This window comes from Vigna umbellata, chromosome 8 (genome assembly GCF_029865625.1).
Source record: "Vigna umbellata cultivar VRB3 chromosome 8, Vumbellata_1.0, whole genome shotgun sequence".
NCBI classification, from domain to species: domain Eukaryota; kingdom Viridiplantae; phylum Streptophyta; class Magnoliopsida; order Fabales; family Fabaceae; genus Vigna; species Vigna umbellata.
In genome coordinates this window covers 5,199,393-5,214,258 of record NC_142172.1, presented here as the reverse complement: position 1 = coordinate 5,214,258, position 14,866 = coordinate 5,199,393, and the positions used below count along the sequence as shown (strand labels likewise).

The following is a 14,866-nucleotide window of genomic DNA, read 5'->3' as shown; positions in this document are numbered from 1 at the left end:
TTGAATCTATTGATTGTGAAATTTGGGATGTTATTGCGTCTGGTTCTTCTGTTCCTACTAACAATATACAGGAACCAAAGCCCCGTGGTCAATGGACCATTGAAGAAAAGAAAAGATGTCAGAATGATGTAAAAGCTCGGAATATTATTGCATCAGCATTGACTGTTGATGAGTTCTACAGGGTTTCTGTCTGCAAAACTGCTCAAGAAATGTGGGACGTGCTCAGAGTGACACATGAAGGAACGGATGACGTAAAGAGGGCAAGAAAGAACTCCCTAATTCAAGAGTATGAAATGTTCCGGATGAAGCAAGGACAAACAATTTCCGACGTTCAAAAACGCTTCACCAACATTGTCAATCATCTCATTGGACTAGGTAAGTCATTTGATACTGATGAATTAAACATTAAAATCTTGAAGTCTTTAGACAGGTCGTGGCAACCTAAGGTGACTGCAATCTCGGAGTCACAAAATCTCAACACCATGACTATGGCGGCACTTTTTGGAAAGTTGAGGGAACATGAACTTGACCTCGGAAGACTAGATGAAGAAGAAGCAAAAGCAAAAACCAAGAAAAAGAGTCTAGCCTTGAAATCTGAGGTAGAAAGGAGCAAGAGCAAAATGGAAGATGAAGATTCAGAAGATGAAGAAAATTTGAGACTCATGATAAAAAGGCTCAACAGGTTCATGAAATCAAAAGACAAAGGAAGATTAAAATTCGAAAAGAAAGAAAATCAAGGATCTTCCTCACACTATAAATGTTATGGCTGTGGAGAAATGGGGCACTTAAAAGCGGACTGCCCAAATCAAAAAAAGAATGAAGAAATAAAGGAAAAGAAAAACTTCAAGAAAAAGAAAGCCTACATCGCATGGGAAGATGACAACGAAACAATTTCCGATTTGAGCGAATCTGATGAAGAAGCAAACATTTGTTTAGTGGTGAACGACGACGCTGGAAGCCAAGTAAGTACATCTAGCGATTATGATAATTATAGTCAAATTAGTGAAGATAAATTGCATGAAACTTATGCTGCTTTAATAGTAGAATCTGAAAAATTAGATAAAGCTCATAAGAAATTGAAAAAGGATTTCAAAAATTTAAAATTAAATTTTGAAAATATTTCTGAAGAAAATAAAAATTTGCAATCAGACTTTGAAAATATTCTTGAAGAAAATAAAAATTTAAAATTAAATTTTGAAAATATTTTTGAAGAAAATAAAGATTTGAGAAATAAAGTTTTATTTTTTGAAAAGGGTAAATTTACTAGTAGTGATGAATGTGCTTCTTGTGAAAATTTTAAGAAACTACTAGAACACACAACCTTAGGAGAATGTAGTAAAAATAACGAAAATAAGATTGTTAAAAATAAGTATGTTCCTAAAATTAAAAATAAACATAATAATAGAACCCGTAGAACATGGGTAGAAAAAGGAACAACTTATAGGAACACAAACTTTGTATCATGCTTTTATTGTATGAAAAAGGGTCATACTTCAAATAAATGTAAAATTAAGCATTATGGTGTTCCAAGTGGTAGATATGTTTGGGTTGTAAAATGATTTCTTTTTTCTAAATCTAACCCAAAGGACCCATACAAGTAGTTGGGTACCTATTGTTTAATATTTAGAATTTCTTTAAAACAAAATTTAAGAAAATTTTATTCCAAGGCCGATGAAACTATTTTTTTGGATATCTTCTAATATACAAAGCATATATAGTTTTCAATCGGAAAACATTTGAAATAGAAGAATGTGTGCATGTTGTATTTGATGAAATTGTAGACCTTGAGGCAAAACCTCTTGAGTCAGTTGAATTAGATGCAGGCAATGATGAAGATTTGTAGAAGACAACAAATGAAGCGAAGAATGATGACAATCCTCAAGATGAAGATCTAAACAAAATGTGGAAACAACCTAGAGGATTATCATTATGAAGTTGGAGGCATATCTAAAGGGGTAAACATTAGAAGAGACCTAAGAATCTTTAGAGATATCTTAGGATTGAATTTTTAAATGCGTTCCTGTTTTGCAATTTTGAAAAACTAGCCATATTTTTGTATGCTTTAAAATTCCTATCTTATATAGTTCAATGTATGTTTAAACAATGTTTTATAAGTTCCTCATCCTAAAATTATTTGCTTTAAATATCCTATTGTGTATGTTTGAATGAATCTTTAAATTTGAAATATTTTTAGCTCATATGCATACATGCTTTTATTAAGGGGGAGTATTATCTTAGGGGGAGAACATCAAACACACCTTTTTAATTATGATCAAAAAAGGGGGAGAAAGTGTTTAAAGCTTATTTAAGCTTATTTGCTTATTTGTGTTTATTCACTAATGCACTTTTTCTTCCATAAGTTGTGTTTTATCCAGATTATTACTAAAAGCTTTAAATCAAAGTAGTTTTTGATCATCATCAAAAAGGGGGAGAATGTTAGCAAAAATCAAAGATGAAGTTTTGATGATGAACAGATTTGCACAAGTCAAGATCCATAAAGACAAATTGAAGATCTTTGTATTTTATAAAGCTTTTATAATAATCAAAGTTGATGTAATAGTGCTCAAATATGTATTAGGGTTGATTCTTGTAATTTATATTTGATTTATTTAGTTAATCGATTATTCCTGAGAATAATCAATTAACACTAGCCGTTGGGAGTTTCAGATTTGAAAAACTAGCCATTGGGGGTTTCAGATTTGAAAAACTAGCCGTTGTACTCATTATTAATCGATTAATATTTATGTTAATCGATTAAATGCATTAGATGGCCCGTTTTCGAAGAATGAAAGGGTATTAGGCTGAGTCTATAAAATGGCTCACTCTTTATCTCAAAAATAACTCTTCCCTTGTGCAAAAGATCTCTGAACTCTTTGAGAACTCTGTGAGATTGTTGAAGCTAAGGAAACTCTTGTCTGCAAAGTCCTGAAGTGCTACTGCGGTGACAGAGGAATAGCTTATTCATCCTTGGTGTGTCCGAGGAAGTGCGTGGAAGAGAATCATCCTTCGTGAAGCATTCGAAGGAGGTGGTCATCCTTTGTGAAGATTCAAAGGAAGTGTAAGTTCGTCTCTTGTGGTTTCAAGAGAGGTGGTATCATCCTTTGTGAAGATTCAAAGGAAGTGTAAGTTCATCTCTTGTGGTTTCAAGAGAGGTGGTATTTCTAAACTCTTACAAATTGTTTTTCTTTGTGACTAATATTTGTAAGTGTTTTATGTTAGTGAAAAAGGTTTATCTTGTTTGAGATAAGCGACTGGACGTAGGATCCTAGTGATCTGAACCAGGATAAAATGACCTGTGTAATTTTTCTCTTTCCCTTACTCTGTCATTTATATTTAATCATTCGCCCAGTAAGAAAAATTAAGAGAAAAATAATAAAAGGCACAATAAAAGTATATAACCAATTCACCCCCCCTCTTGGTTTGCTCCACGCTAATAATTCCGTTGCAGCGATTCTAACAACAACATCTTCCACTACACCATAAGGATGCTTGATGGATCTGTCTTCCAATTGCAAGATCATTCTCGTAGGTTTGACCTCAAGACCACAAATCTTCTTGAGCATAGATAAGGGCATCAGATTGATGTTAGCCCCTAAGTCAACTAGAGCCTTCCCTATATCATGATTCCCAATGGTGAAAGCGATAATGAAACTTCCCAGATCTTTAAATTTTGGAGGGAGAGTCTTCTGCATAATGCCCCTACAATTACCCTGCACTTCAATTGTTTCTACATCTAGATATTTCTTCTTTTTAGTGAGAAATTGTTTCAAGCATTTAGCATAAGCAGAAATTTGTTGCAGTGCTTCAATCAAGGTATAGTAATCTCCAATTTCTTGAAGGTATCCAATGAAACGCCAAAATTGCTTCTCTTTTTTCTTCCTTGAATAACTTTTTAGGTAAGGAAGGGGCTTCGCAATTACTTTTCCTTTTTTTCTCTCGTCCTCTCCTTCTTCTTTTTCCTTTTCCTCCCGCTCATCATTCTCATCTCCTTTCTTTTTCTCAGCCTCTTCTTTCCTCTCTTCATTTTTCTCCTCTTTTTCGCTCAATTCCTCTTTCTCTCTACTCATTTTTTCTTTCTCATCAACTTCCTTCTCTTTTCAATTAATGCATTTGACTACTATTATTCTGTTACAACTGTCAAATGTATTCGACTACATAAATAGCCTAATCGATTAAAACGTGTTTGTTTTTTGACATACTAGATATTGACGCATGATTTGGTTTTCTGTAAGAAGAAACAAGAAGAAGAGAATTGATTTTTTACATTTTCATATCTTTCAGTGTACTCTGTGTGATCTTATAGAAGAGAGAAAAGCTCCAAGAACCAAGAACGACCGAGGTGATCAAAGTCTTGAAGGTTTCTTGTGTAGCAAGGTTTATCTGCTTTGGAAATGTCTAATCTTTTTGCACTCAAAGGTGTTTTGTACGTGATTAGGAAAACATTGCAAACACTTAGAATTTTTGGAGTTTCCTGTGGTGTATACAGGAGGAAGAACTGTGTTCTTGACTTTAAGAGTGTCTCAAAGGGTTTGACAGCAGAAAAGGATGTTCTTGTTGCCTGTCTTGTTGTTGTACTGCCTATATTTAGATTAATGGGTTAGAGAACTGTTTTACATTTTGATGTGAGGTCGCTGTAAAAACCTTGTTGTAAAAACCTAGATCTTTATAGTGCACTGACTTCCAACTCAGGTTGATTGGAAGGACATTGAATGTAGGCTTGGCCGAACCAGTATAAAAAGCAGCGTTTGATTTCTCTGATCCCTATCTCTTTATATAATCGATTAATCTGTCATTGCATTCAATTAAGCTTACTGTTGCATTACATACAAACTTAATTGCGTTTGAAGAAAAGTTCAAAGACATCATTCTTTGCGAAAAAGATTTTGAAAGCAAACGTTTTTACACATCACCAATTCACCTGTCCTCTTGGTGTAAGAAGCTAAGCACTCTGTTTTTAACACCAACAAATTTTAAACAACACACAAACATGTTTTACAATCAGAATATGAGTCAGAATTCAGCTGACTAAAACATCAATACCATCAATCATAGACAACAAAAAACAAGTAACATTCAATAAATAATCACAATAAGATTTCCCCATGCTAGGCTATCAATTTCAGTCCAATTCAAACATGCAACATTCAACAATGAAACACAAGAAAATTACCAATTTTAGCAACTAACACCGTTTCTTACAAGTTAAATATACTAACTTAGATTATCAAATTACTAAAAGCTTAGAAATAAGGTATTTAGTTTCCTTTACCTTTAAAAATATCAAACTACTATAAGGAACCTAAAATTGCTCCCATAACTCAAGAACTCTATCTACTCCTACAAACCACAAAAACATTATTAGGATACGTCGTTAGGATCATTGATAAACAAACAGTCTTATAAAAGACTTGAACTACACATGCAAAACACAAAATGCTCGTGCGCAAGGGAAACAAAACAAACCAAAGAAAAGAGCACAAACTAACTTACTCTTTTACAGAAACTGATTGGGAAGACTAGAAGATCTTGCCTCAATAATCACTTAGGGGGTCTCTCATCTTCAAACAGATGAACAGGGAGTGAGAACTCTTTAAGATAAGTTAGAGAGCTTTAGAAAATTGGTTTCTAGAGAGATGTTGTGTTTTAAAATAATGAAACTCGTTTATAATAAAACTATTTATATTAAAATATTTTAATATTAATATTAAAATAGTCAAGTCTCACTATTTTTAAACCACTACCACTTTCTAGAATGCCATTTTTTAGGTCTTTACAGGTAATATTGTGATTTCTAATATAAATTTATTTACACTTCATTAGATCCCTCCTAGAAAATCTCCCTTAAAATATTTAACAATCTACAATTGCAAAATAAAAGTAACTTCCATTGTTAAGAATAAAATTTTATGTATTCATTATGACTAATTAGGTCTATAATCGAAATGGAATATCGTAGCATATTTGTTATACAGTTGATTTGGCCAGTCATTAACGTTCATAATTTTTGTATGGTCTTTTTTATCTTATTAGAAGAAAAAAACAGTTAAACCCATGTACTTAAATTGCTATGGTTGAGTAGTTAGAACTGAACTCCAAATTTGATTAGAAAGAGAGATCCATATGTAAAAGACTATTTGATACTTAAATTAGTAGTAAGAGAGTGAGGATCTCTATAATAATAAAAAATGTAGAGAGAATGAGAATTGTGAGTTTACAAACTTCCTACACCCCATGAGATATATTAAACAAATTATATTACTTGAAAATAATCAAATATTATATCATGAAAATATTAGATAATCAATTACTTTATCCTGAAATATTATATCATAATATATCTTGAAGATATAATAAAATCTTATAAATTATTATATCTTAGTCATAAATATCTTGGAGGTATCTCATAATATCTTAGGGAGTATATACAACTAATGTATTTTGTTACAGGCATTTTATTAACTTTGTTCTCTGTCACAAATTACATAGTTAAATTTTTATGAAATTTAGATAAATTCATTACCTAAGGATATTCATTCGTCACTCAACTATTAGTTTGGACAATATTTTTTAACTATGAAAGAAACATGTATCATAAAAAATATTAAAATAAATATAGAATATAAATTTTGCTATATTTGTAATTGGTTTATCTTATAGTGACAAGTATAACTTAATTGGTTTATCTTATACTGCCAAGTATAACTTGTATTACAATTATTTAATATTGAATTTCCATCACACTAGTGTAAAAAACATTTTCATAAGAACTATTTATACCATTTATAATTCATTAGGTATAAAAAGCGACACAGTGACATAATTTTAAATAAAATAAAACTTTTTATATCGGTTGTATTTATATCAGGAATGAGAAATGGGTGTAGTGAAATTTTTGTATTGAACAGGAAAACTTTATATACCGATTATAGTTATAAATGGTATAGAAAGTGGTCGCGCTGATATTTTTGTATTAAAAAAAACTTTCTATTTTTATTCTAATTATAATTGGTATAAAAAGTTGATGCATTGACTTTTTTGAAATAAAAAGAAAACTTTCTATACTAGTTTTAATTATAACAGGTACATAAAGTGGTTTCCAATTCATTCCTTGCAGTGGTGCGCTCTAGATTCCATAAAATAGAACGACGCTATCCTTATTGCTACTCTTCGACTTTCTTCTTACAAGAGATAGAACGACCCCACCCTAATTTCGCTTTCACCCACATTGATCGTTGTGACCTGGATCGCTATCGTGGTTGTCTGCTCTCCATTCACAACTCTGAAACGCTAGTGACATCACCTTTCATCCACGCCTGATCATTAATCGCCCTTGTCGTCATTGAAACTATTTGAATTCGAACTTTTCTGGTTGATTTTACTTTTTCAGGTAACGCATGGGTGGTGCTTATGATTGGTCACAGTTTTAGATATGTAATGGAGAGAGACACGATTTGCAACTACGTGTGGTTTTGCATCTTGGAAGTCTAATTTGCTATGCGATGGAGATGCGATTTATGGTTGCCATGGTTTACACAATCTGCAAAGGGTATGCTTGTGCTTGTTGGTGCATGATGGAAAATCTTTGAAATTTTCTCCTTCGACGAGACAATAAGAAGTTCCGACGATCTGTGTCATGGTGGTAGTTGCATTGAGACGAGGGGTAGTGACGCTGTCATGATAGATTACAGTGGTTAATGGTGATTTAAATGTGATTGCCTTGGTTAGTGAGAGAGGAAGATGAACTATGGTTAAATTTTTCTATACCGATTGTACTTTTAACCGATATAAAAAATGACACTTTCTATACCAGTTTTGAAACCGATACAGAAAGTTAATACTTTCTATAACTCTTGCTTTTATATCGATTTCAGAATCGATAGAAAAAACCCTTTTAACAAGTACAAAAAGTTTTTCTATACTAGTGTCATCTTTATGTTTAGCGTCAATCTTTTCAAAAAGAAGCCTGAGACCTATGTCATGTAGGTAAACCAAGTCCATTTCTATTGTAGTAGGGCACTCTTCACTTGTATGAGATGGTAATTGGATGTGCAAGGCATAGGTACTAAGAAAATAGAGAGTTCTCAAGGTTGAGACATCAAGGATCTAGCACAATTCACCATCAAAGTAGACTATATAACCATTTAATAACAATTTCACCTCTATACTTATGTTACACTTTGACCAACAAAATAATACACTCAATGTTTTACATAAGATCCTTATAAAGCTTTAAAACCCATAATTGGATCAAGTAAACTATCTTCCTTGCATAATATCAAAATTGCTTTCCACCAATAATTTGTCAAAATACAATGAGGTGAAGGGGTAGTGGGAGGTGGAAGAGGTGGAGGGAGGAAGAGGAAGAAAAAAAAATCGTAGAAAATAGAGGAATAAAATATTGTACTATTTTGTTTGGATCTTGTTGTTGATTATTATTAGACTATAGAAAAAATATAGAATATATGAATTTAAACACGTAAAGTTTAAATGATTCATAATATTTATTTAGTATTAATTACAAATTTTACCATTAGATATTCCTTGATATAGATTTTCTTGTCTATCCTTACCAAAACCTATGTTATGTAGTCAAACCATTATGTTAATTTGTTGAGGGTAACATAGAATTCTACTAACAAAAGAGGAAATATCTCACAATGTTGATACATCAAGAACATAACGTATTGCACCGTCAAAAGATAATAATCATTTATAACAGCCTCTATAAAAAATTTACCTTAGCAATTATGAAATACACTATTCACGATGCAAATACAATCTATCAGAAAATCTCTTTTCGTAAGCTTGAAATGAATTTATTGGGTACGAGAAAGGAGTAACGTATGGAACCAATAATAACAAGCAACTGTTTTTGCATGGTTTGGTTTGCCTTAGAGAAACCTGAAAATAAACATGCGTTCGAATTCATTCTCTCGTGATGTATTTGCGAAAAAAAGAATAAATAAATAGGGTTATATTGGAATCCGATGTTCAGCTTTATGCAACGAATCATTTAAGTAAACCTCGCGGAGGTTTCTTAATGGCTCCTAATTACGTTACAAAATATATGACAACTGACCACAATCCACACAACAACATGATTTTATTCATGATCAAGATTTGTCTCTAACTCACCAATTCCTAGTAGTGTGCTGCAAGATATTCCAGTTCATAGCGGGTTGGATCTGCACTGTGTTACAATTTGATGATTTGAATTGCACAATGACTAATTACATGTTCAAATATTTTATATTTACAAAACATTATTTTCTTTTAACTTTTTTCAGCAAACACTAGTAACTTTTAAAAAGTGTAATTGTTTTATTTGGTTGTAGAGAGTAGTCAATGGGAGCTACTAGGCGTTGACGCAAAGTAACTCTCCTTAAACTTCAACCATTCAATCATGGTAAAAGAAAATATATGCTAACTACATAAAAAGTATAATTAACAATGAACTTTTATGGCTTATTTATTTATAAAATTAATACCAAGTCAAGGGAAATGACAGCGGTTACTTTCGCTTATAGACACGGACCACAACCGAGGCATATACTGACGAGGCAAAAATAGGTTTTTTGCCTAAGTTCTGAACCGAGACAAAAAAAGGTAGGATTTTGCCTCGGTTCATAAACAACCGAGGCAGTATAATTTTTCCTTATATTATTTTTTCTCGAAGACTTTTTGCCTTAGTTCCTACTGAACCGAGATGGTATCTCCCCAATATAAATTAAGAACATGCATGGTGACGTTGCGTTGAATGCCTCACACAACTTCTTACTTTCTTTGAAATATTTATCTACTGCTTGTAAAGCAGCTACAACCATTCCATGAGATTTTTCTGTATTTCCCTTATGCTCAGCAACAGAGACCTTGCCTAGTGCTTCGATTGTTTCTTCTTCTTCATCCTCATCATTGTCGCACTTTACACCAGACGCCTCCTTCTTTGATGTATCCTACAGGTCGGTGAACTTGCAGTCCAAGGTTCTCTACGGTGGGCATGAGTCAGAACTGGAAGCAAGAATCAGAAAGAGAATCATGTCTTTCATTAATCTCTTTGAAGCTGAGTACACCCTGGTTTTCATTGCCAATGAGGTATCTGCTTTTAAAATTGTTGCTGGTTCTTTCCAATTTCAATCCAATAGACGCCTCCTCACAGTGTATGACCACAACAGCGAGGCATTCGATGTGATGATTGAGAGTTGCAAGAAGCAAGGGGTGTGTGTCTTGTCATCGGAATTCTCTTGGCCCAATCTTGGAATCTAGAGGAGGAAGCTAAACAAGAATCAAACGATGATAATAATATGTTGTAGCCTAGTAATCATTACAACAAAATTATCACAACTTCATATCACAATGCTTTTTCAGAACGGACCCCTATACTCATTCCCAGATTATATATGAATTTTTATTCTTTTTATTCTTCTCATCACCACTCTACTTTTTCACACAAGTCAGATTATTGAGCATCAAAGTCTTTTGTGTGTAAGACTATTACAAAACAAACCTGTGGGCCACAAAATCCTTCGCTCTCTGAAAGATCTTAGGGTCTTTCGTAGCGAACGACTGATATCCAAGGATCATCTCACCCTTCTTGATCACGTACGCTGCATCATGGCTCTCTACCACAAGATCTTCCTCGGCCTTCCTGTACTGGAATGACACTTTCGGCTCTATCCTCATCACCTCGTACACCACGGATTTAGTCAAAGTCATCCTATCCAACGCACGGAGACTCACCCCGTTTTCTTCCTTAACAACGCTCTTGATTTCCTCTGCAAGCTGTCTGTGCAAACTCTCCCCTCCCAACACAACCCACTTCATCAGAATCGGAAATTGGATGAACACAAGGTTGTGGCAAGCTTCGTCCCTCTTTATCCCCAACCGCTCCTCTTCGTCCAGAACGGAAGAACCTCCATATCGTAATCCAAACTAGATAAAGAAAACTTGCAACTGTAATAACACGTTAATTGGTTCAGACTAAATGACGATCACATCACCTGCGCTGGCAAAACCCTCGTAGAGTTTCTTATAGCTGGATTTCACAGTCCACACAAGCAAGGAGATTGTTCGAATAAGGAAATCTTCTTACCTGCGCGCACTGGATCATCCCAAAGGTTCTCCTTACCTAGCTGGAAAGATAACATATCCAACCTCACCTTCAATTTTTCCCACTGCCACCACAACACACCCGATCAAGTTCTCACAACCCAAGATAAAAATAAAATAAAATCATCCATGAAGACCTCAATGCACTTTTCTATTAAATCTGCGAAAATAGTTTGCATGCATCTCTGAAAAGTTGTTAGAGCATTACATAACCCAAACGACATTTTTCGGTATGCAAAAACTCCAAATGGGCATGTGAAAGTTGTCTTTTCTTGGTCTTTTGGATCCACCAAATTTGATTGTAACCTGAATATCCATTCAGAAAGCAATAAAAAGCCTGACCTGACAATCTCTCTAGCATCTGATCCATAAAAGGAAGGGGAAAGTGATCCTTTCTAGTAGCATTGTTCAACTTTCTATAGTCAATGCACATCCTCCAGCCTGTAACAGTTCTTGTGGGTATGAGCTCATTTTTTTCATTATAAATAACTGTCATCCCACCTTTTTTTGGTACCACCTATACTGGGCTTACCCATGCACTATCAGAAATAGGATAAATAATGCCAGCTTCAAGTAACTTTAGCACTTCTTTTCTCACTTCCTCCTTCATCACTGGATTGAGCCTCCTCTGTGGTTGGACAACTGGTTTGTAATCATCTTCCATGAATATCCTGTGCATGCAATATGTTGGACTTACACCTTTGAGATCTGAGATTGACCATCCAATCGCTCCTTTGTTGGCTTTGAGTATTTCTACCAACTTTTCTTCTTCTTTGGGAGACAAAGAGTTGCTAATGATGACTGGTTTGTTTCCACCTTCTTCTAGAAACACATATTTCAGGTGTGGTGGTAACATCTTCAACTCCTTTTTGCTTTCCTTGACTTTTTCTTCTGTATTTTCAAAGGATCCTTTTTTAATTCTTCCAAATCAGTCAAGCACTCATCAATTAATTCTTCTTCTTTTTCATTCAGTTCTTTACAAGTGTCAACTAGTATTTCCTCCAAAGAAAGAGTATCACTTGCGTTGTTTTCTTGGATCATGCAAATTTCATTAAGTGCATCAAGATGAAAACATTCTTTATCATCTTTTGGGTGAGACATGGCTTTAAAGACATCAAAATTTACTTCTTCATCTTGCACTCTCACCTTTAGTTTTCCATTTTCAACATCAATCAAAACTCTTGTTTTCTTCATAAAAGGTCTCCAAAGAATAAGAGGTACATTCACATCTTCCTCCATCTCCATGATGACAAAGTCCACAAGAAAAAAAAATTTATCTGCTTTCACAAGCACATCTTCAGCCACCCTATAAGGATATTTCAGAGATCTGTCTGCAAGTTGAAGAGTCATTCGAGTAGGCTTGAGTTCCAACCCCTTAATCTTTTCAAACATGGATAGTGGCATGAGATTAATACTGACTCCCAGATCAATAAGTGCTTTTCCAACAGAGATATTCCCTATAGTGTAGGGAATGGTGAAACTTCTTGAATATTTATACTTGGGGGGAGCAACTTTTGTATGATAGCACTACGGTTTCCTTGAACTTCAATAGTTTCTTCTTCAATGTACTTCCTTTTCTTTATGAGGAGCTACTTCAAAAATTTAGCATATGAAGGAATTTGTTGCAGAGCTTCAGAGAAGGGTATATTAATCTCCAATTTCTTGAAGATTTCCATGAAATGCTCAAACTGTTTTTCTTTTTCCTTCCTGGAATAATTCTTTGGATAAGGAAGGGGCTTTTCATAAGATTCTTTTTTCTTTCTCTCATCTTCTTCCTCTCTCTTTTTTTTTCTTCTCTCTTCTTTTTCTTTTTTCTCTCTCTCTTCTTTTCCACTCAGCCTTTCTTCTAAAACTTTGCCACTTCTAGTAGCAATAGCATTGCATTCTTCTTTGGAGTTGGCTTTTAGGTTACTCCCCAGATCATCCAGCTTCTGAATCATGTGAGAGAGTTGCTTCTCTATCCTCTTGAATGCTGCTTGATTGCTTTTATGATGTGAATCTGACACCTGTAGTAACTGTTGAAGGTTGTCATCCATCTTAGCCCATCTTTCTGATAGAGAAGGTTGTTGCTACCATTGTTGTTGACCGAAAGCTTGTCCAAATTGCATCCTGCAAGCTAAAAATTCTAAAAATATTGTTAGCAAAAATAAAAATAAAAGATACGAAAATAAAATTAAACAAAATAAAATAAAATAAAGTAAAAATAAAATAAAATAAAATAAAATAAAGAAAGGTAGATCGACACTAAACAATCGTGTGATAAATTAATTAATTAAGACTTAAAATAAACGAGATCGTTGGTTTAAAATGCAAAGACAAAAAATTAAATATGAATGCAAATTTATCAATAGTAGAGTAACACAAAGATGAGCGGATGTTGTTTAATATGAGATGAATATGTTATTGGGGTTAGATTTCACCAAGTTCCCTCTCATGTATATAAAAATTCTTCTTTATGCATTAATGTTAACGTTAGTCAATAAAGTACTTAAAACCCAATTCCTTGGTGCAATAAGCCTGTCTTAATTCCTAGTTCGTGCAATTCCTAGCGTTCCTAGAAAATTAAGTCTGAAGATCAAGAGCTTAAGATGACCAAGTACTCATACCCTCATCCCTAAGAAATATTACCCTTAGGAGAATTCAACAAGAACTTGAATTGTAAGGAACCTCCCGACACTCATGCAATTCATAAATCATGCAACTAAATGAGTTAAATAGAGCAAGCATTGAAACAGATGAATTCCCTAAAAATTAATGAATAAAGCAAATATGATTAAGAATTAATTCAAATACATGAGAGTTCACAAGGTTACATCATTCCCCAACAACAAATATGGTGTAGTTCCCCAAAGACATGGAGAAACTATATGAATAATGGAAAAGCATGAGATAGTGAAACCCTAAGAGTAGAAGAGGAAGCTCCCGCCTCCAGATCCGCCTTTAGAGAGTAAAAAAGTGTGTTGTTCTGTTGCTGCAGCCAGAGATACAAAACCTAGAGCGCCTGGGTCCTTTAAATAAAGTTGGAAAAGAGTAGAAAAAGGGCTCGATCCAAAAGAGTCGAAACAGAGCAAAAATTGGGCCGGATCAGCAACGCGCGACGCTCGGGCGGCTTGGCCACCCGGACGGTGGACGTCGATTTCCGGAAGTCTTAAGCCTCAAATTTCCCGCAGGTCGCCCAAGCTTCGTGCGGTTCCCTCTTCAAGAGCTTTTCTAGGCCATTCTGAGCACTATATCCTTAGCTCTTCATCTCTGCTTCCTGTATTAACTCATTTTCTATAAAAACAAAGGGAATTAGTCATAAAATCATCAAATTCAACCTCAACTCTCTTATTCACACAACTTAATGAAAAAGCATGAGTCCAAGCAAGTTTCTAAGCCAAAAAGGGTGTATTTAGTATCAAAATTACATCCCAGATAACGGTGCTTTAAACCGTTATCACATATCCAACCTCACCTTCAAGCCACCACAACACACACGAAGTTCTAACAACCCAAGATAAAAATAAAATAAAATTGTTGGAAAATAGAACAATCACACTCATGCCCTAAAACAAAGACCATGGCGGTGGCATGACTCTTCCAATTGCCTTCGTTTTGGTCTAGAATGTTCCAATTTTTGGCCAGAATTTGTTAGACCGTGAGCCCATCAGAGGTTGAGGGCTCAAAGGCGGCGGCCTTAGACGACGAAAAGCGAATTTGGAGAAGCACGTTAGAGAAGCTAAAACTTGGGATCAAATTGAAACGAAGCAAGGAGTGGGTT

The 14,866-nt window shown here is 34.4% G+C and overlaps 1 protein-coding gene across 1 annotated transcript; it reads right to left on the bottom strand.

The window, feature by feature from the left end:
- Window positions 1-10,491: 10,491 nt before the first annotated feature.
- Window positions 10,492-11,962, bottom strand: LOC148193895 (allene oxide synthase, chloroplastic-like). Its single transcript, XM_088096429.1, has 4 exons — window positions 11,639-11,962; window positions 11,126-11,171; window positions 10,998-11,081; window positions 10,492-10,910 (listed from the first exon to the last, which is right to left on the bottom strand). Exons 1-4 carry the CDS (start codon window positions 11,960-11,962, stop codon window positions 10,492-10,494), a joined length of 873 nt encoding a protein of 290 aa, XP_087952555.1.
- Window positions 11,963-14,866: the final 2,904 nt, after the last annotated feature.